Source organism: Lacerta agilis, chromosome 10 (genome assembly GCF_009819535.1).
Source record: "Lacerta agilis isolate rLacAgi1 chromosome 10, rLacAgi1.pri, whole genome shotgun sequence".
Classification (NCBI taxonomy): Eukaryota; Metazoa; Chordata; class Lepidosauria; order Squamata; family Lacertidae; genus Lacerta; species Lacerta agilis.
The window spans coordinates 452,800-480,026 of record NC_046321.1 but is presented as its reverse complement, the minus strand read 5'-3'; the positions used below and the strand labels follow the sequence as shown (position 1 = coordinate 480,026).

General features: G+C 53.9%; 1 protein-coding gene across 1 annotated transcript in view; it reads right to left on the bottom strand.

Annotated features, from left to right (window-relative positions):
* SND1 (staphylococcal nuclease and tudor domain containing 1) overlaps nucleotides 1-27,227 on the bottom strand; it is a 217,137-nt gene that overhangs the window by 135,177 nt on the left and 54,733 nt on the right. The window contains exon 11 of the mRNA XM_033163456.1: nucleotides 7,848-7,937. Within this exon, the coding sequence (XP_033019347.1) occupies nucleotides 7,848-7,937 (90 nt within the window). The remainder of the gene's footprint in view (nucleotides 1-7,847; nucleotides 7,938-27,227) is intronic.

Here is a 27,227-nt window from a genome sequence, read left to right as displayed (position 1 = left end):
TTTCTGGGGCCCTCCTGGGCTTGGAAAGCCACCAGGCAAGGCAGGGGAGGCACATTCTTGAAGGCCTGCCAAGCGCATGCCTCAGATGAGAAGCCCCCCTCCCTCGCGGGAGCCCCCCCCTCCCATCAGCTGAGACATTCATCAAGCTGCTGAGTGATTATCCAATGGCTGGCTCTCTATTCCCCTTGGAGGGAGGGGAAATGGCTGGCTGCGCGGGGAGATCTGTCTTCCCTTCTGTGACAGGAGAGTCTTGGGTGGGTGGGGGGAGGATCACCCCACACGTGCCAGCCTGCCTGTGCTGCCCCCCCCAATACACACGCACACACAGCAAAGCAGAGCAGGCTGCAGAGCAGCTGGAGGAGAGGGGAACCTGTCAGCCACACCAACGGATGGCAACTGCGCAAACAGACCATAGGAAGCTAACAAGAACCTGCTGGATCAGGGCCCTGGGGGCCCATCTAGCCCTGCACCCTGTCCTCACAGGGGCTGAACTCTGAGGAACCCGAAAGCAGGATCCGAGCATGAGAGCCTTCTCCCCTCTTGTGGTTTCGAGACCGAGCGCATCCGCCCTGGCTAGTAGCCCTCGAGAGCCCTCTCCTCCTCCTCCATGGACTGGCCTGGTCCTCTTTTTCCAAAGCCATCCAAGTTGGTGGCCACCCCTGCCTCCTGCAGGAGGGAGTTCCACAGTTTAAATCTGCACCGCGATGTTCGACCATCATCAGAACCGGCGGTGGAGAGCCGCTCTGAAGACAGGAGACCATTCTGCGGAAAGCAAAGGCAGGTTGCGAACAAAGGAGCATCGAATCAGAGCTGGAAGGGACCCCAAGGGTCATCCAGTCCAACCCCCTGCAATGCATTTGGGGGGGCGTGCTTGAAGGTGCCTCCAAGTGTAACACAAGGAAGCCATTCCTCATGGCAGGCAGGGAGGCTGCACCTCCAAGTTCTCCCATCTCAAGCAGCCTTTCACAGCCCAAGACTCTGCCCAGTTTCTGGCAGCTGTTTTAAGATCAGGAATGGGAGGGGGGCCGAAGGGGGAAGTGAAAACTGGAAGATGGGTCTATACATACACACACACACACACCGCCCTGCAAGCTGCAGCGCCAAGAGACCCTCTGCTCCATCTCTGCAATTGTTCCACTGCCTCCTTCGCCCACAAAGGCTTTCTCGGTGCCAGCAGGAGAACCTGGGTGCCACAGAAAGGTGGCGGACCCCATGAGCACACAGGCCAGTTCTGCAACAACCATGCAGGGCAGACCCAGCACCCTCTCTTTGCAGCAGCAGCCGCTGTTGACAGCCTCTTTCCTTTCCTGCAGCAGTTTAAAAAAACAAAAACACCCAGCTAATGCTATTGTAGGCCAGAGCAGCAGAAGAATTGTGTCCCAATAAAGGGAAGTCAGAGCAATGCTCTATTCTGCCTTCGGCCTGGAGAACTGTGTCCAATTCTGGTCACCACTATTTGAGAAGCTGGAAGGCGGGCAGAGGATAAAGACCAAGATGATCAAGGGTCTGGAAGCCAAGCCTGATGAGGAACGGTTGAAGGAGCTGGGACTGAGAGGAGAGAGGAGAGCCATCTTCACGGGCTGTCACATAGAAGAGGGAACAAGCTGGTTTTCTCCTGCTCTGGAGGGTAGGACTCGAACCCATGGCTTCCAGTTACAAGAAAGGAGAAACTGACTAAACATCAGGAAGAACTTTCTGAAGGAAGAGTAGAACGGTCTCCTTTGGGAAGCAGTGGACTCTCCTTCCTTGGAGGTTTTTAAGCAGAGCTTGGATGGCCATCTGTCAGGGATGCTTGAGCTGAGATTCCTGCATTGCCGGCAGCTGGACTGGATGACCCTTGGGATCCTTTCCAGCAGCTGCACATGGGTCTCTGATTCTAAGGATCCTCCTGGCAGAGAGAGCCACGATGGGGCCGGGGTGGCAGCTGCCTCTTGGCCAGGCCAGGTTCGGCAGCCTTGCCCAAGCGTGCCCTGGGGAGCTCCCCTGCCAAATGGAAGGAGGAGGCCAGAGCAATTACCCCACTGGGAGCCTGGCCAGGAGGCCAGAATTAGCAGCGGGGCCACCATGCTGTCAATCAAGCCACCAGGTCACGCCTCTGGCCTCTCGCTCCCTCCTGCAGCAGAGCAGCGCCCCCTAGTGCCAAGCGGCAGAAGGCACTCTGCCTAGTCAGCAGGACCTGGGGGGGGGGGGCTGTGCTGGGGCGGGGGGGGGGGGCAGCACGAGGACGTCTTCCTCAGTCACCCACCAGGATCCCAGGGTCCGCCTCTCTGCGCCCCCTTGGCCCCCTGCAGCACATCCAAAGCTGGCCTGGCAAGGAAGGATGCTCAGCCGCAAGGGCCCAGGAGCCTCAGAAGAACCTGCTGGATCAGGCCCACAGAGCCCATCCTGTGCAGCATCCTCTGTTCAGACTGGCCGGCCGGGAGGCCTGAAAGCAGGATCCGGGCACAAGGGCATTGCCCCTGCTGCCGTTTCCAGCAGCGGACATCCAGAGAAACCTTGCTGTCCATGAATGTGGAGGGAAAGCAGAGCCATCCTGGCTAGGAGCTCTCGATAGCCCTCTCCTTCTCCTTCTCCTTCTCCTTCTCCTTCTCCTTCTCCTTCTCCTTCTCCTTCTCCTCCTTCTCCTCCTTCTCCCCCTTCTCCTCCTCCTCCTCCATGAATTTGTCCAATCCATTTCTAAAGCCACCCTACTGGGTGGGCATCCCTGCCTCCTGTGGGAGGGAGTTCCACTGTTTAACTCTGCACTGCTTGAAGGAGAACTTCTTAAATATATATATATTTTATTAAATTTTGTTTGGCAATTTAGAACACTCATTTTTACATCCTTAAAATATCAGTGGCTTCCCTTCTCCTCTTTCCATGGTTCATTTTACGTATCATAAATCCCTGCATATTTTACAAAAAGCAATACGATTCCGTCTTCCATTATTGCATCCATCAAAGCTTATTTACACTGTTGAATTTATCTTAATGCTGCCAGCGTTCTCAGCTGTACGCAATTATTTCCCAGGTATTCAATAAACCTTTTCCAATCTTCTCTAAACGTATGTTCCTCTTGTTCTCTTATTCAATATGTGAAGTCTGCGAGTTGTGCATGTTCTGTCAACTTAAGTTCCCACTCTTCTTCGGTTGGGACCTCGCTCGTTTTCCATTTTGGGGCTAGCAAAACACGGGCCGCAGTGGTGGCATACATAAATAACCTTTTTTGACACCTGGGAATTTCAGTCTGAATTATCCCCAACAGAGAGGACTCTGGGGGTTTTTTTTGGGGGGGGAGACTTTTTACATCTGTCCTGAATCTTCCTTCACTTGCTGCAACAACCACCTGTGCCTCCTCCACCCATGGTTCTAGTTACAGGTAGGTAGCCCTGTTGGTCTGCCGCAGTCAAAACAAAATAAAAAAAATCCTTCCAGTAGCACCTTAGAGACCAACTAAGTTTGTTCTTGGCATGAGCTTTCGTGTGCATGCACACTTCTTCAGATACCATGCATGCACACGAAAGCTCATGCCAAGAACAAACTTAGTTGGTCTCTAAGGTGCCACTGGAAGGAATTTTTTAAAAATGTTGTTCCTCCCATGGCATGCTAACAAAGGGGACCACTCCAGGTGCGGGACGTGTAGTTCCACGGCAGAGACCCCACCCTCCATGCGGAAGATCCCAGCTGCTATTTCCCACTGAAATGTACTCCGAGCTGAGAGAGACCCCGGCGAGGCAGACGCACCCATCGGTCAGCTCCGTGGTCACCTGGCACCGGAAGACCAGACCAACTCCTGTGCTCCTCTTCCTTCCACCCCCCATGCCGTTTCTACAAAGCCATCCAAATGCACAGGGAAACAAAAGCTACAAATAGGTCTCCGCCCTGGCGAGCATACAGTCAGCCGGAGAGGCAAGCCAGGGAGGGAGGCAATGGAGAGCAAAGGAGAAGGAGAGGGTGGTTTTGTCTCACTTGCAAGGGGGGAGGCTAAGAGGTTTAACCAAAAACTTTGCAGATGGTGAAGGGAAAGGAAAGGGAGGACGCTTAGAGATATTTTAATATATTAAGAAATGAAATAATGCAGAAACAATGCATTGAAATGAACTCACTTGCAGGATTTGAGTAATACACTTGCAATGGACAAATATAAATAGAAAACACAGATAATATGAGTTTAAAATGTTAAGAACAGAATACAAGTTTAATTTTAGTGTATAAGGTATATAAAATTATAAGCAGAAGAAGCAAATATGTTATAAACCAGAAAAGGAAGTTGGGGGAAGTCGTGGGGGGTGGGGTGGTAATTGAAATTGTAAAATGCAATTTGAATTTTTGAATATGTTAAAATTTGTTGAAAAATCTTAATAAAAATAATTGTAAAAAGGAAAGAAATGAAATATTCAGGGGAGAGTGTCTCACGCTGGTCACTCTGGGCATGTCAAGGAGGAGAGTTTGCTCTGGGTTTCTCTCCCACTGACTTGCTTGAGAGACGCACTTATCGACCCATCAAACTCTGCATGAGCAATCAGTTTTGCTCCAGGCAAGCTGCATGCCGTTTATTTATTGTGCTGCTTGCAGGTTTATCCAACTGCTTGACACCTTATTTAAGCCATGCGGAGACAAGGAAATGCTTCTCAAAGAGTTGAGGGAGGCCGATTCATGGCATCAGAGGGTCCCCCTCCTCAGCCACCCAGCTTCTGCCCCACACCGCAGAGCCCCTTTCCCCCCAGCTCCATCCTGGGGAGGGAGGGAGGGAGGGAGGGAGGGGTGGCAGGCAATGGGTCTTTCCTTGGGGGCTCCCCTGCTCAAAGGAGAAGCATTTGGGTGCAGCTCAGCAAAACGGGGTCAAGGCCACCTTCCTCACAAGCCCGGCTGGCGCTGGCAGAGGAGGCTCCTCATCGGAAAAAGAGAGGATACTGTGGAGAGAGGAAAGGAGATGGAGGGGCGGAGGGGCTCTCCTAGGAAGAAAGGGGGGGCGCGTTTGGTACATTTCAGCTCAGAGAAAAGGATGCTTAGGGGGGAAAGGGTAAGATTCAGGAGAGATAAAAGCAAGCGTATTTAGAAGAGATTTGAAGGCAGCCCTGCACAGGGAAGTTTTCAACAGTTGATGTTTTATGGAGTTTTTAACATTTTGTGGGAGCCCTCCAGAGTGGCTGCGGCCACCCAGTTAGACGGGCGGCATATAAATAAATAAATAAAATTTCTTACTCTAATTAAGCCCTTCTTGACGAAGCGCATGTTAACCTGTGGAACTCACTCCCACAGGAGACAGTGAGGGCCACCAAAGTGGTTGGCTTTGAAGGAGGATTAGAGTTTTAGTCCCAAGGACCAGGTAGATCTTCCAGGGTGAGGGGCAGTATATCCCCAATCTCCAGTCGCTGGGGAGCAGCCATCCCTTCTTGCTTGCGGGCTTCTGAGGCAGCTTGGCTGGCCAGTGTGGGAAAGAGAGGGCTGGTCTAGATGGGCCCAGAAGGGCCCCAAAGGGAAGGACGGAGACTCAGCAGCAGTTTTGGCGGGTCTCTGGGGCGCCGGCAGAAAGGGGAGATCCCCCCGAGTTTCCATCTAAAAGCAGGCAAGGTGAGGGCAGGTGCAGGTGCGCCAGAAAGCCCAGACAACACCTGCACACGCAGAGACGGGGATTCGGAGAGGAGGAGGAGGAGCTGCTAAAGTCTGGAGGCTGCAAGGACAGAGAAGGAGCCCCCCACACACATGCACAAACACACACCAGTCCAGGAAGCCCCCAGCACCACCCAAAAGCACTGATCTCATGCCGCCTGCCCTTGCCAGCAGGGCGAGAGCAGGCCGCTCAGCTGCCTGGCTTCAGGGTGCCAGGGCTGCACTCACAAAGCCTACCTCGCAGGCAGAGCGGAGGAGCGGGTGGGGCCGCCTGCCCCTCGGGAGATGAACGGCCTTCAGAGGCCACTGGACCCGCTAAACCTTCCCCCGTGGGAGCTCAATTCGCGTCCTTTTGGGGAGCGGGGAAGGGGGGGAGCCAGCAGCCCCAGCCGATCGATCCCAGCAGGCGGCCGGCAGGGCAGAGGCAAAGACAGGCAGCCTTGGCTGGGCCTGTCGCTTCCAATCAGGCGGCAGCGCCAACCTCCAGGGACTTTTTTGATCATTAGCGCAGAGGACTTTTTCATCGCTTAGCTCAATCAAATTAATCCGAAGTGAAAAACGAGGTGCTGACAAAGGAACTGCGCATAAAGGCAGCCCTGCGACATCAGAGGCGAGCGGCACGGGGGCTCCCAAAACAGCCCCCGTCGCAGCCAGCAGCAAGCAGCCTGAACCACCAAGGTCATGGGGAAGCAGAGAGAGGGGGGGTCCTTGCCCACCCCCCGTCAGAAGCCTCCGCAACAGCTCTGGGGAGCCAGGCCATGCTCAGACCCTGTGCCTGGAAGGAAGCACTTCTGAGCAGCTCTGAGCACCATTGTGCACCGTGCAAAGTCACCGGCAGAAAATGCAACGAAGGAGCCGCAAGAGGCCATATTTGGGGAGGGGTGGGGCTGGCAGGCCCCCATAGCCCCCTGGAATGTGAGGAGGAAGGGGGAAAGGAAGACCATAGTGGAGAGGAAAGGGACCTCTGGCCGGTTGCTCAGAAACGCACCAAGAGCTGGGCACGAACCAAAGCCCACCCACCCCAGCCCCAAATTCCCCGCCAGCGGGTCTGTCGTCACACCTGGAACCCAGCTGTCAAGGGGCGGCCAGAGGTCCTCTCCCACAAAGGGGGCTGGGAGCACCCCACGCCAAACCCCGCAGAGCCCGCTGCCCAGGCCACCCTGATTCCGCGACCCAAAACAACGATCCCCGTTCACGTCTGCGTGATTCGTGCTGCTAGTTCTGTGCAAGGAGGTCCAGTTCTCCAAGCCGCCATCCAACCACACCGGAAATACCAGATCCGAGCCCCCTGGCACCCACCATGGTGAGGGCTGAGCCAAGGCAAGGGGCCAGAAGCAGAGCTCTGCCTCTCGGGACCTAGCAGGACACGAGCCCAACAGGAGAGTGGGCTGGGGCCCTCCCCACAACACAGCTTCCTCACTGCTGCCGCCAGCCTCCTGCACCCAGGGAAGGGGCCCTGCCGGCTGGGGCCAGGCTCATTCAGGCCCTGCTGAGCAAGCCAGGAAAGGCCTGCTTTGCCTCAGACCAAAGGGGATGTGAGCCCAGCAGGGGCTGCCAGAGAAGATTAGGGACGGAGCCGCCTGTCAAGGGCAGACCAGGCAAAGCCAGGAGGAAGAGGCCGGCCGGTTTGCGAGCGGCACACTCAACTGCACCAGGGAGCCCCTGGCACACGGATCGTTATCCCTAACAGTCTTCTCACAGATTGCTGATGAGTGGAGACAGCAATGTGTCCAAGGAAGACCCCAGAAGCCACAAAAAACCTTCCCTCCCTCCCCACTCACGTGCAAATGTGCCCCTTGCCACCCCCAAACTCCCTGTTGCAGCAAACCCTCCAGTTGCCTCCCTTGGGTGGCTGAAAACAAGAGCAGCTCACCTTGAACCTCCGGCTGGGCACCAGAGAGCCCACAGGCCTCAAGCTGGGCCAAATCGCCGCCTTCAAAGCCTTGCTCCTTAAAGGGCACCCAATGGCTGTGCCCAGAGCAGCACCCATGTTTGGAAACAGCACCCAAAGAGCAACAGAGGAGCACCGTGGAGGCTCCCCAAAGAGGCTGCTGGGCACCAGGGGAGGCAGATGAGAGTGTGATGATGATGGTGGTGATGATGATGATGATCACCACCACCACCACCACCACCACTTTATTTATTAGATTTATCTACTGCCCTTCATTTAAAGATCTCAGGACGATTCACAGAATGAAGAGAGGGGCCCTTGCGCCCAGCCGTTCTTTGCAGCCTCTGTCCCGAGCGGGGCTTACCTTCTTCCCAATCAGCTTCTTGCGCAGAAACTCCCGGGCCTCGAACATGTAGGGGATGTCGTAGAGGGGGCGCAGCTTCCGGTTCTTGTCCTGCGGAGGGAAAGCAACAGAAGTCAGGGCCGTGGCAGAGTCCCGGGCAGAGCGCCCAGGAGGGGCAGCAGCCTGGCAGCCATTCACGGCCCAAGCGGGACATTTCTCTCTTCTTTTCAAATCATTTTTTATTTGATTTTACAAATGTAAATTAGTTACAATACCAAATACATACCCCCCCATCTCCTCCATGGGCCCTATTGTCAACTTTTCCAACTGCATATTATTTCATAATCTACATTTTGTATCCCTCCATATTACCCATAGCATTCGGTGAGATTAAAAGCCTGCTAATGTTTTCATCTGCTTACAGTGGTCTCCTAAATAAATTATAGGCTTTTCCCATTCTTTTTTGAATTTTTTGTTTTCAGGTCATTTCAAGAAGAGAAGCAGCCCAGTCCCCTGGTCATTTCATTTATTTATTCGTAAAAAAATTAATTGGGGGCCGTGAAATCAAAGCAGTATATTAAACAACTACTGAATAGTTAAAAACAGACATCAGTTAGCCATTGCGGAAAGATGAGTTCCCCACTGCCTGCGTAGGGTTCTGGCAGAAGAAGAGTTTTCATCAGGCATTTAAAAGTTGGCACCTGCTGGATCTCCAGTGGCAGGGAGTTCCACAGGACTAGGGCAATGACATTAAAGGCTCAGCTCCTTCTCCTTGTCGAGGGAGCCTCACCAACTTGGGGAATGACCAGTGACGTTCCTGCAGGTGATCTGAGTGACTGAGCCAGGATATAATGGTGGGGGGGGGAGCTGTCCAGGGCTTTGTAAATTAAGGGAATGCCGCTAAACCTGGCTGGGGAGCAGATGGGCACCCAGTGTAGAGGCTTTAGCACGGAGGTGACCTGTTTCACCACTGCCTGCCCCCCTCCCCAGCCCCTGCCTCCAAGGCAAGCTGCTTTGCTGCAAACCCCCCCCCCCATTCTCCTGGCACTTGCCAGCACAGAGGCCGAGTCATCCCTGGAAAAGCAGGTCGCCTCTCCCACCCAGAGCCCATCAGAGCCGCCAGCCAGCCCATCACGGCTGAACGTCTCTGACAGCTGCCGAAGGGAAGCCCCAGGGCACAGCCAGGGCTCAAAGGCCAGAGTCGGGGGCAGCCGCTGGCCGTGGCAACGTCTGGCGCAGAGCCAGGCTGGACACAGCAGACTGAGGAAGCATGTTTCAATCTGGGCACAGGCCTGGTTATGGCACCAAAGCAGCAGGGCACCATCTCGCCCCAAATGCTGCTCGGCATCTCTATGAAGCCCCTGAGAGAGATTACAGGGAGACTGGGGGCAAGGCGCCATCCGTACAGGGATGATATGTTTCTGGACCACCACCACCCCCCCGGGCAACCATGCGCGGGCAACTTCTGGGCTTCAACACCGCAATGTGCTCTAGGTAGGGCTAAAGGGACCCCTGACCATTAGGTCCAGTCGCAGACAACTCTGGGGTTGCAGCGCTCATCTCGCGTTACTGGCCGAGGGAGCCAGCATACAGCTTCCGGGTCATATGGTCAGCATGACTAAGCCTCTTCTGGCGAACCAGAGCAGCGCACGGAAACGCCGTTTACCTTCCCGCCGGAGCAGTACCTATTTTTCTACTTGCACTTTGACGTGCTTTCGAACTGCTAGGTTGGCAGGAGCAGGGACTGAGCAACAGGAGCTCACCCAGTCACGGGGATTCGAACCACCGACCTTCTGATCAGCAAGCCCTAGGCTCTGTGGTTTAACCCACAGCGCCACCTGCGGTCCCCCTAGGTAGGGCTGCCCTGGTGCAAATCACCCAACTGCTCGCTAGGGCAGGATCTTGCCAACACTTTAACTTGCCGCTGGAAAAATTGCACTGGCTGCCCGTTGGGGAGCAGGGAAAGTTGAAGGTGCTCGTTTTTGGTGTACAAAAACCCCAGGCAGCTTGGGATCAGGAGAATCCAAAGGAGTTTGATCCCCTCTTCTCTCCGCCCAATCAAACACGGAGCTGTGCAAGCGAGAGCATCCTGCAGAGGCTCTCTTACTGGGGGCCCTGTGACACCCAATTCAGCTCTTGGGCTGGAGTGTGGCGGCTCCTCTGCCCTCTTAGGATTCTCCCCCCCCCCCGAATATGAGGCTGGCGCAGCGGCTGCTGAAGACCTTCCTCTCCCAAGGAGGCATTTAAGGGGAGACCTTCCCAAGCCGTGTCTGTTTTGGAGTTGTTTCTAAGCTGCTTCCTCTGCCCTCTTTTGCTGCCCTGGGCTCCTTTGGGAGGCAGGGCCAGATATAAACGGAATGAGTAAATAAGAGAGCAAATAAACCCTTTTGAGCAGAAGCTACTCAAATCCAACAGAAACAGTAAACTGGGCCAGGAAACTCCCTCAAGCTCTGGGCGGGTAACCTTTTGCTCAAACACTCAGCCAGGGAGGGGAAAGAAAGCCCTCCCTTCTGGGGGCCACCACACATCCAGCCTGCAGGTCGACATCTCCACCCACAAATGTCCCACACGTGGCACAAAGAGCTGCCAGCTGATTGGAACAGGTGCCCACAAGCAGCCGCAGGGAGGGCACACACCTCCTTCTGGGCTGGTGGCACTAACAGTCACAGAATCAGGGAATTGAAGAACTGGAAGGGACCACGGGGGTCATCTAGGCCAACCCCCTGCAATGCAGCAATCTTTCGCCCAACGCAAGCAAGGCTCGAACCCGCAACCCTGCGATTAAGAATCTCACGCTCCACCAAATGAGCTCTCCGTCCATGCAAAAGAATCCACGGACAGGAAAAACCTCCTCGGGCGACAAAGACCTTTCCCAAACGTGCCCTCAGAGGCTGCCTGGCTAAAGCAAGGCTGGCGGGGGGGGAAGCGTGAGGGAAAGACCCAGGGCCACAATCTGCGCCCAGCATTTGGGAAATGCCACCCCCCCCTCCCCCCTATGGATACTTGGGAGTCAGCTCAGCTCTCCTTCGCAGCCTCAATGCATTGCCTAACCTTTATTTATTATAAATGCTTCTATCCTCCTCCAGGTAATGCAAAGGTCTGCAGAGTTGCCAGCGCAGGACCCTCCTCCTCCCCTGCATTCTCCACGGGGAAAGAGGCTGCAGGCAAACAGGGCAATAAATTATTACATATATGCGTGTGTGACAGAGCGGCTTCCCAGACGAAGCGCAGGGCTCAAGGTGCCGCAATTTAACCCTCACTTAAATCCAAGCTTAGCAAGCCCATTAGCTATGCAAACACCTCCAACTCTCAGCCTGCCTTCAACCCCCACGGTGCCCACTTGCTTGCCCCCTTTCGGCTGCTCCGAGCCCCTGTGACCCACGCAGGAGGGGGGGGGAGGCATACACCAGGCAGCTCCTTTTCTCGGCCTCCCAGAAAGCAGGTCAGCAGGAATGCTAGAGAAGCGCAGATCAGGGAGAAGAACTGCCTGGACAGCTCAGTTGGCTAGAGCGCGGTTCTGATAACACAAAGGTTGTGGGTTCAATCCCCGTACGGGACAGCGGCATATTGGACTAGGACATGGGTAGGCAAACTAAGGCCGGGGGGTCGGATCTGGCCCAATCGCCTTCTAAATGCGGCCTGCAGACGGTCCAGGAATCAGTGTGTTTTTACATGAGTAGAATGTGTCCTTTTATTTAAAATGCATCTCTGGCTTATTTGTGGGGCAAATAGGAATTTGTTCATGTTTTTTCAAAATATAGTCTGGCTCCCCACAAGGTCTGAAGGACAGTGGACCGCCCCCCTGCTGAAAAAGTTTGCTGACCCCTGGACTAGGATGATCCTCACATTCCTTTCAGACTCTGCAATTCTCTGAATGCTCCAAGACAGGCGTAGGCAAACTCGGCCCTCCAGATGTTTTGGGACTACAACTCCCATCACCCCTAGCTAACAGGACCAGTGGTCAGGGATGATGGGAGAGTGGTAGTCCCAAAACATCTGGAGGGCTGAGTTTGCCTCTGCCTGCTCCACGCAGCTGGCTGGGGAGCTCCAGCCCAAAGGTCGTTCCCCCCCCCCAGCATCCCACTCCCCGGGTCTCGCTCAGACGGCCAACGTTTGGGGCAGGAGACACCAGACTGCAGGGGCCAAAGCCCCCCAAGCTAACAGGCTCCCCCAAATTTTGAGCCCAGTCCCCTTTTCCCTCTGCAGGACCAAGAGTCCTTAGCCAAGAGGAAGGGCTCCAGACGCCACCGGCTGATTGTGGGGCAGCAAATCACTGGGGACGTCGAGGCCAGGAGGGCTCCATGGACTTGTTGTCTTATCATTATTGTCCTGACCTGGAGGCAGCGCCGACGCGAGACTCGTTTCGCCACGGAGATGATTCTGATATTTGTGTTAATTGAGTTGCTGGCCATTTGCCACTTTGGGCTTCCCTCGGGATGGAGGAGGGGGGCAGAGGCAATAAATGAAATGCCGCAATTAAATGAGGCTTTGCCTTGGGAGCAAACTGCCCCCCCCAGCAGCCGCTTCCTTCTGCTCCCCCTAAGCACAGCAGCTGATGCAGCACCCAAAGGTCCCCCCCCCAAGGGCCCAGAACCCCAAGACTTCCTAGGAGGGAGGGGACAGCTCTGGGCACCGTCTTCACTCCTCTGGTGGGGCTGAAAGTGCCATCAAGGGATGGAGGAGGGGGGGCTAGGGAAGGAGGCTGGTGCAAGGGGGGGGGGGCCTGCAGCTCTCCTCGCCTTCTTCTCTCACACATCACGGAAGTCCTGAGCTGGCCAAGGAGACCCCACAAGCCAATCCCAGAGCAGCCAACCCAGTCTGCTTGTGTGTGCATGAGGAGCAGGCAAGGAGGCTGCACAGGATCTGTCCTCGAGACCCAGGCTGCATTCCAGGGTGTTGGACTAGATGACCCAATGGGTCCCTTCCAACTCCGTGGTTCTGATTCTCAAACCTCCCCTCCCAGGACCAGACTGCCTGTGCCTCTCCCTCCTGGGCCCTGAGGGCCAAGGATGCCCTTCCCCAGGGTTCCTGAAGCCTCCGACCCCAAGGGGAGCAGCCATGCCCCCCCCCCACAACCAGGGCAAGGCTTTCCCCTCCTGCCCGGCCTGAGCTGGCTGCTCTGGTCCTTGCTGTCTAAGAGCCTAGAAAGTCCTGCCATCTCTAACCTAAATGAGCAGCCTGGACTGCAGCTTGCCTCCCAACCCCCCCTGGTGGCATATGGGGTGGAAGGGAGGAAAGCAGGAGCCCCACGGCCGCCCTCTGCAAAGCCAGGAGGGGGAGCGGGGCGCAGAGGCTGCTGCCTGCAGAGTGAGACCTTGAGGCTGCCTCCTGGACGCCCCACGGGGAGGGGAGCCTTTGTTGTGGAGAGGCTTGGCTCTGCAGATACGGAGCCAGGGCCCCATTTGCTTCAAGGCAGACACTTAATGTGCAGCTCCAACGAACAAACGAACCCGAGGAGGAAGAGAAAAATAATTAGTGTTACTGCAGAGAAGGCTCCTTTCATCCCCCCCTGGCCCCTTCCAGACCTCTACAAGCAAGCAGGGAGGAAGGCAGGGAGTGCCTTCATTGGGAGGGGCTCTGGCTTCCCAAAGTAGGGGGGGCAGCAGCCAAGGATGCCAGCGGCCCTGCAGCATCCCCTCTCTGGGGTGCCCGCTGGTGCTTTCTGAAACTGGATCCAGGTCAGCTGGGCAGAAGACGCTGCCAAGCCAGAGCCAGGCTTTCTAGTAACAATCTGAGAAGCCTCCCCTCGCACATTCAAGTGATGTGGATCCCCCAGTCGGGTCAGAGGGAAAGTCTTGCACCTCAGAAAGGGCTGCTCAGGGAGTGGTGGGGGGCGCATTCGCCAAGGGGGGTCGTCTCTCCTCCTCCTCCTCCTCCTCCGTCAGGACAGGCTGGCAGCAGAAAGGGGCCTGGAGGATGGAGGCAACTTCTATTATTTAGCTGGTGCCAGAATAATTTACAGCCGGACATCAGAGCTTGCGCTGAAGAAAGCCAGCCATAAATACACCGTGGATCTGAGCAAATCTGAGTTATGCTGTCGCAAGGCAACCCGGCTTCGCCCCTGGAAGCGTCTCCTGGGCTCGCGAGTCAGAGAGCCCAAGGCTTAAATCTCAGCAAACAGCACATATCTCATCCCCCCAAATGCAGGAGATGTTGCAGGCCATACTTAAAAACCAACTAAATTCCCCCTTCCCTGGAGGCAGCAGGACGGATCTGGCTTTAGCCCTGAGGAGGGAAAGGGCTCCTTTTCCCTCGCTCAGAAGCAGCAGCAACCTCCACCCACCAGGCAGACTGTGGGGAAGAAGCAGAGCGCCAGCGCACCTGGCCAGGCCAACTTGCTCCTCACCTGGCCCAACCACCCCAGCAGGGCCTGCGGAGGCGAGGGCTGGCCGGTACCTGGTTTCCAACATTGCGTTATATCACCCAACTAAACATCGCAATATATTGATATATCTCGATGTCTGAATTAAGTGTGGAGCTAGGGAGCACCGACTGGCTTCACGGTTTCCCCCACACTGTGATTTCTGCATAGCACACACACACACACACACACACACACACACACACACAATTTGCAATATGTTGCCAGGTCAAAAAATTATGAAACTGATATAACGATATGGACTTCAAAGCACTTTCGGAGGATCTTATCGCCCAGCCCCTAACACACATCATGATTCACAATGTATTGCTAGCTAAAAAATTATGAAAGTGATATCACAATACAGTCTTCAAACCGGTTTTGGGCGATATACTGACATATTGCCCAGCCCTTGCTGAGATATCCCTACAGAATCACAGAATTGTAGAGCTGGAAGGGACCCCCAGGGGTCCTCTAGTCCAGGGCTCAGCAACCTTTTTCAGCCATGGGCCGGTCCACCGTCCCTCAGACTATGTGGCGGGCCGGACTATATTGGGGGGGGGAGTGAATGAATTCCTATGCCCCACAAGTAACCCAGAGGTGCATTTTAAATAAAAGTACACATTCTACTCATGTAAAAACACGCTGATTCCCAAACCATCCGCAGGCCGGATTGAGAAGGTGATTGGGCCACATCCAGCCCACGGGCCTTAGTTTGGGGGCCCCTGCTCTAGTCCAACCCCCTGCAATGCAGGAATCTCAACTAAAGCATCCCTGACAGATGGCTGCCCAGCCTCTGCTGAAAAACTTGCAGGGAAGGAGAGTCCACCACCTTCCACCCCACAGGTGGACAGCTCTTCCTGCCAGTACATTTCTCCTAAGGTCTGGTCGGAAACTCCTTTCTTGTCCTTTTAATCCATTGGTTCGGGTTCTCCCCTCTGGAGCGGCAAGAGCCAAGCTTGCTCCACCTTCGACAGGAAGCCCCTTTGGGTATTGGAAGGGGGCTGTATGGCTGCCTGTTCTGTTCAGCATTCCCAGGCTGCTCTAGGGAAGGCCTGCAAGAGTCAGCAGCACCACGGACAGCTCCGCGCTGAGCCCAGGCTGTTGCTTCAGCCCCAGCCGCCCTTGGGGAGAGAAGACTCTTTGTGGAAAGGGGTCCGGCTTGCTTGGATGGAGCTGGGGGGAGACTGTGGCTCTGCAAACTGTGACCTGGGCTCCTGGAAGTCAGAGGAGGGCCACACTATCTGGGGATGGAGTGACTCCCCTTTGAGGAAAGGTGGCAATACAAGGGATACGGGAATGCACAAGGGGTGGCAAAGGACCACCTTGCTTGGCACTTGCAGGGTCCCTCCTCCTCCTCAGTTTTGGCTCTCGTATTTATCTCCTAAGAATCCCACTGAGTGAGCTTGCCAATTAATGGGTCCGTGCCGGAAAGGCAGGCAAAGGGCAATAAAGAGTTGGGTCCAGGGACGCCAGAGCATTTCTGGAGGCTTCTCAAAAGCCAGCCTTTTGTAGCCCCGAGAACACGACAAAATTCAATGATCTGCGCCAGGAGAGACATAATAGAAACGTTTAAGTGCCCGATACAGATTGCCCTTAAACATGTCCCTGTCAGCCGCCATTAAATGCTGCGCGGCCGGCCGGTAAAAACGGTATTTCATATTGTGGGGCAGCACACTGCGAGGCGGCTTTCTGGGAAGCTGTTCAAGAACCTGGACGCGTGTTTGGAGGTTTTGCAAATAAACATTAAAAATCAATATAACAGCAAGGAGGCTAACTAAATTCCGCCGCGATCCAACGCTGGGCTATTATGTCACGCTGCCTATAAGCTGCTTTCGGCACCAAAAGTTGCTACGGCAACTTTTACCCAGAAGGGAAGGGGAAGAGTAGCACTCCCTCTTCCTCTCCCTCCCCCCAAAAGCCATTCTAACAGTGCCAACTCTCCTCCAAGTAGCTAGCCCTCAGCGATGAATTAACAAAGTAGAGGTGTCCTGCATTGGCCAAGGAGCGGCAACTCAATGGTGAAGTTGGTGAGTGGCTCAACGGACCAGGAAGGAGTGCACACACACAAACACACACACCGCGTTTATTAATATTGCTATTACAGAATCATAGAATCATAGAATCATAGAGTTGGAGGAGACCCCAAGGGCCATCCAGTCCAACCCCCTGCCAAGCAGGAAACACCATCAAAGCATTCCTGGCAGATGGCTGTGAAGCCTCCGCTTAAAGACCTCCAAAGGAGACTGCACCACACTCCTTGGCAGCAAATCCCACTGCCGAACAGCTCTCACTGTCAGGAAGTTCTTCCTAATGTTAATATGCCACCCATCTGACTAGTTTGCCCCAGACACTCTGGGCGGTATCTGAAGAAGTGTGCATGCACACGAAAGCTCATACCAAGAACAAACTTAGTTGGTCTCTAAGGTGCTACTGGAAGGAATTTTTTGTTTGTTTGTTTCAACTATGGCAGACCAACATGGCTACCTACCTGTAACTAGAACAGAAATACAGTAAAAGCACAATACAACATCACACACTGAAAAATTCCCTGAACGGAGCTGCCTGCAGAGTAGCCGTGATGGGCCCAAAGCAAGGAGGGCAGGAGCCCCAGCTCTGAGCCAGGCGCCTGGAGGCTGAGCTGGCTGGAGAAGCCCTCTGCCCAGGAAGATGCCAGCCAGGATGCCTGTGCTCTGCCCTCCACATCCTGAATGCCAGTTGCTTGGAACCGCGGGATGGGAGAGTTGCTCTTGGGCTCGGATCCTGCTTGCAGCAGGTTCTTCTTAGCTTCTTAAGCAGTGCTAGAAACTCAGGTATACTGTATAAGCGAATCGCCAAAAGGCACCTTGAACCTAGCTTTCAGACGTCGCCTCAAGGGAACGTCTCGGCACCTGTTTTGCAACGGGGATTTTTATCATCATCATCATTCATTTCATTTCTATACTGCTTTATATTTTAAAGAAAAAGCTCAACGCACTTTACAACACATGAAAACATCCAACAAATTCAAGCTTCCAGGAAAGTCTTTCAGAACCTGTGAGCCAGTGGGGTGGGGTGGGGTGGGGTGGTGAGAGTGTCAGACTAGGACCTGGGTTCAAATCCCCCCTCAGTCGTGACGCTTGGCATGGGATTGGACTGGATGGCCCTTGTGGTCTCTTCCAACTCTATGATTCTATGACCTTGGAGTCAGTCGCAGCCTCTTAACCAACCTCACAGGGTCATTGTGGGGATTAACCAAGGAGGGGGTGAACCAGGGATTCCTTGGAGGAAAAGCTGGGGCATGAATGCAGTAAATAAGCTCTTCTGCTTCTCTGCTACAGAAAGCCAGAGGAGCCGGCCAGGTGGAGATGTCAGGCACCAACCCGGCACCCAGAGATCTCGGTATAGGAGCAATTGGACCCGTGCCAGTCACAAAACGCGCCTGGGGATTTCAAGCACGAGTGGGCATGGGGGCGTCTTACTGGGCTGTTTTGAATGACTTGCTGGAAGGTGTCAGAAGCAGCCTTGGTATACAGACCTGCCAAGCAGCAGAGGGGGGAGGCAGCCCCCCCCAGCCCCCTTGGGCCGCAGGCATCCATGACCTACACAGTGTGCCAGTTCACCTCCATAAGTTATGACACCGCGCAAAAAGGTGGGGAAATCTGGTTGAGTGCCTGAATATAGGAGGATCTTCAAAGTCACTCTCAGGGACGGGTGACAGGCTCTTTCATCCCTTTTTAAGCACACGCGGCTCACATGCCTTCATGTGTTCTCACTCGTCTGCAGACAAGCTCCCAGCCCACAGCACCGGCTGGGGAAAGACGGCCGTAGCCGGGAAACTCAGGATGCTCCTTTGAAAACTAGTGGGGCTGGAGGAAGCCAGGGAGAGGCCAACTCTACAGACAGGCAGGCAAATGTCCTCCCTGAAATGCAGCCGATTGCTTTGTCAACACAATTAGACTGCTATTCTCACAGCCCATTCATAATCCGCATTATCTCCTAAGTAGCGCTGTGTTGCGTTGCATTTTTCCTGAATGCCTCTTTCCCCCTTTAAATTTATACACACACACCCAGGCACATAATTATGCACCCATTCCAATTATACATGTAATCAAGGAGAACAATAATTCAGTTAATCCATACATCATATTACAAAAAAGGACAGAGCCTAATTATACAATCAGCTCCAGTCAATTATTTTTCCATACGGAGATAATATTGTGCCGCAGTTGTGAACCCACAAACCAACTTCTTACTTTCAACACTGGCTATGCTTCGTAACGGCCCCCCCTGGGGGGGGGAGGGTCAGGGGCAAGAAGCAGATCGAACCCAGATTAGACTGCAAAATGCACGGCTGCCCTGGGGCTACAAAGGAATTTTGCAGCTGCTGACGGGTCTCCTGGGACATGGGCTTCGATGCCTCCCCACATTCAAGGACACTCCCCCCCCCCCAAAAAAAGGATTGAAAATAGGCTCCGGGACAGATTGAGCAAAGGCAAGCGGCTCCAGCCGGGACACAGTGGGGCAAGAAGGGGGAGATCGCAAATATCCCACTTGCCCACCCAGCCTTATGAGGAGCGGTTGAAGGAACTGGGTATGTATAGCCTGGAAAACAGGAGACTGAGAGGAGATATGAAAGCCCTCTTCAAAGATCTCAAGCACTGTCACGCGGAAGAGGGGACAATCAGTTTCTCCTGCTCTGGAGGGCAGGACTCAAACCCATGGCTTCAAGTAACAAGTTCCTCTCTAAATATCAGGAAGAACTTTCTGACATTGGGCAGTGGAACGGACTCCCTTGGAAGGTGGTCGACTGCCCTTCCTTGGAGGTTTCTAAGCAGAGTTTGGATGGCCACCTGTCATGGATGCTTTAGCTGAGATTCCTGCATTGCAGGGGGTTGGACTGGATGACCCTGGTGCCCCTTCCAGCTCTACAATCCCGTGATTCTATGGACGCAAACGAGAAGGGAGACAGTGTCCTGGGTTTGGGGAGGCTGAGGAGCCCAGAGAAAAAGAGGCATCTGCTAAGGGGGCTTCCTCCTCCCCTATGGAAAGGGGTTCTTGGCCACTTCATCTCTTGGTCTACCTGAGAATATCAGTGCTCCCAGAGGCAAGGAAGGCACTGCCCATTTCCTTCCTTGGAGGACCCAGCCTTGCAAAGGAACTCCCAGCTGGGGGTTGCAGAGGGCTCCAGAGGGGTTGGAGACCCCCACAGCACAAAGCAGGAAGCAAAGACCCCCAAAGCGACTTGTTCCCTTTCTATCCCTCTTTCTGACTGCTGCGGATAATAACAGAAGAACAGCACCTCTCTTCTTCATCTTGAATCAAACCGATAAAAGGATGAAAAGATTCATCCATGGAGAAGATGGCTTCGACCCACCTGGGCAGCCAACGGAGCCGGGAGAGATTTTGTGTTTGATATTTAAGTGGGAGGAATTGCTTCCCCGCCAGCCAGTCCCCTCGAAGGGGTCCTGTGCCCGAGGCACTAAGGAGGAGGGGGGTGGAAGAGGCTGCGCCAAGGAGGGGGAGCGGATCTCGCCTGGAGGCCTTGCAAATGTGCCCCAAAGCTTTGAGGCAGGTTATGTGCCATTTCTGAGCCTCTGCAGGTGACACCTGGCCCTCCCCAACTCAAATCCAGTTCTGGGGTTCCTGCAGTTGGCAGCAAAGGAGCCAAGCATCTCCTTGCAACAAAGTAGGACACACACACCCCTCTCCTTTTGGAAAACAGCATTTAATGCCAACAATGTGGATCATCTGATATTATAATAAGAAAGCATTGCTGTTTTTGTGCTGCAATCCACATAATTTGGGGGCGAGCGAAGAAAATTCCAGCGACTGAGGAAAGCTGGCTGATGGGGCCAGGATGCCTGCCCTGTGCTTCTCCGACAGGAAAAGATGCTTCTCAGCTGGAAGAAACCCCCAGGGCCTCCTCCCCAGCTTGGCTGCCCACCCAGCCCTAAGCCCTGCTAGGCAAAGACTAGAAAATTCCCACTCATCTCTTGAGTAGTAGCCAGGATGCAGCTGAGATTTTGCAGGAAAGTGAGCGCCCATCAAATCTTGGAAAATTAAGACATCTCAAGTTCACTGGCCAGCAAGGAAGAAGAAGAAGTCAGGGGTGGGGCACATGTTCTACGTATAGAAAACATCTGCCAACCCCAAAGCATCCCAGTTTGAAAAACAAACAAGCCTCTGGCCTGGTGCAGAACATGGGTACTTAGTATTTATTTCAAACTGGGAAGTCTTCAAAATTTATTTCAAAAATAGCAATGTTAAGTTTAAAGTCTGTAGCAGCATTTGAATAACTTTAGTAAGAACTTTTAAGTTAGATGGAAAACTTATGATAGAATACATAATATTAAAATCAAACTTGTTACGATATGGCAGTGAATAATTCAAGCATTATGGAAGCAAGGAGTGGATGGGAAGTCAGGTGTATTGGAAAAAAGAATATTTGTATGCTAATGTTAATTAATGTGTTGTTATTTGTGTGCTTGTCTGTTTGTTGGTTTTTTAGTTGTCAGGAGGTGATGGATATTTGTACATTTGTTTATTTTTGTATTTTTTTTTCGTGTGATGTAATAAAGTGAAGCAACAACAACAACAACAACAACAACAACAACAACAACAACAACAACATGGGTACTTATGAACCAATGGCTTCAAGTTCCAAGTAAGGAGATTCTAACTAAACATCTGGGAGCACCTTCTCACAGGGCAGTGGAATGGCTCCTGGGCCCAGTTTGGAAACTGGCACCTGGGAACACTTTTCCTGCCCCACAGAGAGAGATGCTCCAAGTGGACCAACCCCCCACCCCACCCCGGGATTTCTCAAGGAACAGCCACAGAGCCAGACACTGGGGGGCGAGAACTGAATGACTCCCATAATGGTAAAATGGGCCACTGCTCAAAAAACAAGGCTGTGGGGGCACAGGAGAAGGTGGCTCACACACACACACACACACACCCCCGCATCCCACCCCCAGGGGGCTGGCCGGTTCTATTTCTGCCTTTGTCCCCCCCCCCTGCCCGCCCCACTACCACCCACCTTGGATGAAATCCCCAGGCACCTCACAGAGGTGGCATCTCAGGCTGTCAAGGCTGGCATGCAGGTGGGCAGTCACCCCCCCCCCCTTCACACATGAGCTAATTACAAAGCCCATTAGCTGTTAAGTAATTAACATAACAAATCAACTCAAAGTGACATAGGAGGCTAGGCTGCTTGAGATTAAGAGGTAGAATTAAGGGAGTCACTTTCTGCGGCAGAATAAAAAACACGGGAAGTGGAGGAAACTTTCGCGGGGTGACAGAGCGGATCTGGCTGTACTGAGACACAGAAGGCAAGGCAGCCCCCCAGAGAGGAACCCCCAAGCCTCTTGTTTTTGGGGCAGGGGTTGTGTGCCTCAACTCCCCCGGAGGAAGCAGCCACAGGGGGCTCCTGGCATCTTGGCAAACGGCCTTCGCCGGAGATGCCAACGTGGCGAATGTTGAACATTAGCATCTAGGAAGAGCGTGTGGCCCTAAGACCAGGCCCATCTAGTCCAGCCTTCTGTTCTCGCAGCGGCCAAACAGATGCCCAGCGTGGGGAACCAGGAAACAGGATCGGAGCACAAGAGCAGCTCTCCTCTCTGGTGGTTTCCAGCAACTGGCCCCCAGAAACATGGCTGCCTCCAAGAGCCAAGGCATTGTGGAGAGCACCCATGGGCAGCCCTCTCCCTCCATGGCTCCTCTTTTAAAGTCGCCTCGGTTGGTGACCATCACGGCCTCCTGGGGGAGCAATTCCCACAGCTGGACTCCAGGACCAGTGCTAGGGCTACTTGCGCCCTAGGCGAGACCACCTTCTGGCGGCGCCCCCCCCCCACCAAAGCCTGCTTTAGCGGGAGGTGGGGGGTGGTGGAGAGGCAAGCAGCAGTTTCTCCGCTGTAGCAGAAAAGCCGCTGCTCGCCCGTCCCGTCCCCCGCCCAAGCCTGGCCAGCGCCCCCTCCATTTTGGCGCCCTAGGCGATTGCCTAGTTCGCCTAAATGGGCGCGCTGGCCCTGGTGGACTCCGCCCTGCATGGAAAGGTCAGTTCCTTTAGTGTTCCAAACTCCCCAGGGACATTTTGCTACTGGTGCGGGTCCCACCCCGACTCGGTGGAGATTTCTGGGCGCCAGGTTGGCAACTGGCACCTCCATCGAGACAACTGACTCATGCGCATGAATCCTGGGCCCCTTAGTCCTCCATCATTCCATCAAAGAGCGTGAGGGCTGAGTACAGACGTACCTTGGAAGGCAAACTGAATCCATTCCGAAAGTCCATTCGACTTCCAAAATGTGCGGCTTCCGATTGGCTGCAGGAGCGTCCAGCAGCCAATCGGAAGCCGCGCTGGACGTTCGGCTTCTGAAAATCATTCGGAAACCGGGACAATCACTTCTGGTTTCCGGTCGTTCAGGAGCCGAAACTTTCAAGTTTGCAGGCATCCGGCTTGCGAGATTCCACTGTGCAGAGCTATCTGACTGCACAGCTGCCTTAACAAGCGCCACGCAAACAGATCTCACAGGCCACAGTTTAAAAACCTCTGCCTTCGTCCGTAGGTAATGCCATTTCCATTTTCACTTCCTGTGCCTCTCCTTCTTGCATCCCAGGACAAGAGAACGATAACAAGCGACAGTCAAGCGAAGTAGTTGAGATCGTAGAACCGTGGTGCTGGAAGGGACCCCGTGAGTCATCTAGTCCAACCCTCTGGCAAGCAGACATTCCATTGTGGCGACTGCAACCGGGGTTAAGGTGCCACTTGGTGCTTAGCTAATTTATCCAAGTTTCTCTGTCCTGAATCTCCCGACCTTCGGCACCATCTGTCACCACGAAATGCCTTCACTGTGTCCAAGAAGGGCTCATCCCCTGGGAGGTGGGACCGGACACCCCCTCCTCAAATGAAAATCTCTGCCTGGGAGGCAGCAGGTCCTCCCTCCCTCCCCAAGGCAGAGCCTCCTCCTCCCTCCCTCTCCTTGCTCCAGGCATCCTTGGGGGGGGGTTGAGGCTGCTTTTGACACCTCTGGCCCCCGGGACTCATCCTTCCTCCCAGCGCAGCCTGTGCCATCAGCCTTTTCCAGGTTACTGGAGATGCCATCTGTCCTCGCTTCCCCACCCGCCACATTCCTGCCCCCCTCAGCTCCGCTGCCTCAGCCATTAACCGCTAATGGGCAACCTCGTCAAATGTTCCCTCGAAAATCCAAACGCACCACATCTCCCCAGCGCCTGCCTGATCTCTCCTGGCACCCATCTCCTCCTCCGAGGGCTCCAGGCACTTAGCTGAGCCTGGCAGAGGCCTCGTCCTCCTCCTCAGCTGGAATCCAGGCTGGCTCCCCTGCAGGCAATCTGCACCCCCCCCACCCCCATCATAGCCTTCAGCTGCTCAGCTTCCTTGCAAGACACCCATCTTCACACATCAGCGAAGCTCCATCAAGGTCCCTCTGCCAGCCACAGCCACAAATTTCCTCCTCCTCCTCCTCCGATTTCCGAAGCCCTTGCCAGGCCTCCCACAACGGGACTCATTGGCTCAGCAGCCCCTTGCCATGGCGTGCCTGTCCAGAGAATTGCAGAATTGGGAGGTACCCCAAGAGTCATCTAGTCCAACCCCTTGCAAGGCGAGAATTGCACAGTGCACAGGAGAGCCATGTCGCCACCCCCCCGCTGCCCACCACAGACCACCATCAGGACCTCGCCACCACCAAGAGGGGTCCTGCAAGAGTCCCGAGGGTGAAGGAGAGGGGGCCTCAGCCTTGCCTGCTCATCTTCCAGGGGGTGGAGGCGGCAGCAGGATGGACAGGATTCCTCCGTTGCCTCGCAGACAATTTCATTTCCCAGAAGGTGGAAGAAGCAACCAGGGGATCATCGATCTTGGACCTGGCCCTCACCAATAGGGAGGAACTGATCAACGAAGCGGAAGTACCAGGAAACTTGGGAGGAAGTGACCATGTTCTCCTGGGTTTCACAATACAGAAGCAATGGAAAACTGAGTGTAGTCAGACACACACTCTGGACTTGTAAGAAGGCCCATTTCAAAAAGCTGAAGGAGCTACTGGGTGAGATCCCAGGGTCAGAAATACTCAGAGAGAAGGGAGACCAAGGATGGATGGGAGATTCTAAAAGGAGAAATATTGAAGGCCCAAATGCAGACAATACCAACAAGAAAGAGAAGTGGGAGGCATCTAAGGAAACCAGTGTGGCAGCAGAAGGAGTTAAGAAGGGCGTGCGTAAGAAATGGAAGGAAGGGGAAATCACAGCAGTTGCAGGGGGGAAGTCAGGCTTGCAGGAGAGGTTAGAAATAATAATAATAATAATAAGAGAGGCTTCTTCAGCTGTGTCAGGGGTCCTCAGACTTTTTTAACAGGGGGCCAGTTCACTGTTTCTCAGATACTGCTGGGGGCCGGATTATAGTTTGAAAAAAATATGAGCGAGTTCCTATGCACACTGCACATATTTTATTTGTAGTGCACACAAAAAACAGGAAAAACAATACAATATTTAAAATGAAGAAAGATTTTAAATCCTTTCCCAGCGGTTTGAGGAGCTGCCACTAACGCCAGCAGCCTGTCTGTCTCTGTCTCTGTCTCTCTCTCTGTCTCTCTCTCTCTCTCTCACGCCCACCCCCCTCCCTGGTGCACCCATGTGCACACGCACCCAGGATCGCAATGGGATTGATGGGCGGCCGAGTGGGATGGGGCTGGAGAGTGTGGTCTGAGGAGAAGCCAGAAGGGATTGGACCCAGCCACTTGCAGTAGTTGCGGTTCGGAGGGAAGGAGGGAAGGAAGCTCGTGTTGGCTGTGGCCATCCGGGCAACAGGCGGGCCAGATCCAGCCTGCAGACCGTAGTCTGAGGACCCCTGGGCTATGTCCTAAGTTAGTGAGAAATGCTCTTGGGTGACAGAGAAAAGGCAGAACTAACTACTCCTACTTTGCCTCTGTCTTCACCCAAAAGGAAAGTGATGCCCAACCTGGTGATAACAGGACAGATTATGCAAGGAGGCAGCAGCAGCCCAAGATAGGAAAAGAGGTGGTAAGGGAACACCTGGATACTTGAAGTGAATTCAAATCTCCAGGACCTGAGGAGCTGCATCCAAGGAGCTTGTGGGTGTAATTTCAGAGCCTTTGGCTTTGACCTGGGCAGACTGGAGAACTGAACGCAAGCTAGCAAAATGAATTTCCATAGGCACAAATGTCAGCTTCTGCACTTAGGCCAGAAGAACCAGATGCACAAATATAGGATGGGGGTGCCTGGCTTCCTAGCAGTACATGTGAAAAGGATCTAGGGGTCTCGGTGGACCACAAGCTTCATATGAGTCAACAGTGTGATGCAGCAGCAAAAAAAGTGAACACTATTCTAGGCTGCATTGACAGAAGTCTAGTGTTCCAGTCACAGGAATAAAGGTAAAGGGACCCCTGACCGTTAAGTGCAGTCGCAGACGACTCTGGGTTGCGGCACTCATCTTGCTTTACTGGCCGAGGGAGCCAGCATACAGCTTCCAGGTCATGTGGCCAGCAGGACTAAGCCGCTTCTGGTGAACCAGAGCAGCACACGGAAACGGGAATAGTACCACTCTATTCTGCCTTGGCCAGACCACACCTGGAGTCCTGTGTCCAGTTCTGGGTACCACACTTGAAGGAGGGTGCTGACAAGTTGGAAAGTGGGCAAAGGAGGGCAACCAGGATACTCAAGGGCCTGGAAACTAAACCTCATGTGACTCGCTGCGGGGAGCCGGGGATACGTAGCCTGGATAAGAGGAGACTGAGAGGAGATGTGACAGCTATGCTTGTTTCCCCTGTTCTGGAGGGGAGGACTCAAATCCATGGCTTCCAAGTTACAAGAAAGGAGATTCCGACTAAACATTCGAAAAAACTTTCTGACAGTTAAGAGCTGTTCAGCAGTGGAACAGACTCCCACGAGAGGTGGTTTCCAATCAGAGGTCGGCTGGCCATCTATCATGGATGCTTTAGCTGAGATTCCTGCATTTCAGGGGGGTTGGACTGGATGACCCTCAGGGTCCCTTCCAACTCTGCCATCCTATGATGCCTCAGCCTCCACTGCTGGGGTCCCTTCCAACTCTAGGATTCTATGATTCAAAGAGAAGCCCCACCAACTGGCCACCACAGCCTCTCAACATAGAAACCACCAGCTTGCTTTGTTCCTGTCCCATTAGGAGTGCTGGGACCGTGAGACTCCAGCGCTAGGCAGAAGGCAGGATGACATGTGACAGACACACACACACACTCAGCTCCCTCCCGACTCTGAAAGGCTTCCTTCGGAACCCCGACAAGACCCCAAGTAGTGCAAAGAGCCGTCTTTGCAGAGAGCTACCTTCAGAGGCTGGAAGATGCATTACAGGGGGAAATAATTACTATTCACAGATTAGGCATCTGAATGTAAGAGGATCATTTTGCTGGCAAGTGATGCTGCTCTAAAATGGATTTTTTTGATTTAGTGCAGCCTGTTAAATAAGATTAGAGAGTTGAGGAGCTGGGCTGCTTTGATTGCCATCCCAAGAAGGCAACCGGACGGCAGGCCCCTTCCCCATCATCGGCCAGAGATGGGGAACCAGATCCCCCCCCCCAAAAAAAAGAGACGGAGCCTGCCACATCAACACACACGCTTCCCGGGGAATTTTACCGACATTTCTTTCTTGCCAGGATTGGTAAAAGTTCTGATCTTTCGTTACCCTCCTAATTGCTAGCTTCCTTTCATGCTTTAAATAGTTTCATTCATTCCTCCTGGAGATTCTCTGCTCCTGTGAAAGACTCTCATGTCAGGCTTCCTCCGTTCCTCAACAAGAAAGGCTTCGGATTCTGATAGCACCTTTGTGTTCAACCTTAAGGGGGCAAAACGCTCCACGTGTTGGAGCCGGACATCTGAACGCATCCGCATGCATGCCAAACAGGGGCTTTCAGCAAGCGACCTCAGCCAGCCTCCCTGATCCAAGAGTGGCGACGTCTCCCCAGATTGCTGGCAAACAGCTTCAGTGCCCACCTCAAGCCGGGTGCCCAGAATCACAGAGGGAGGGAGGGAGGGACCCTGAAAGCAATCTATTGCCA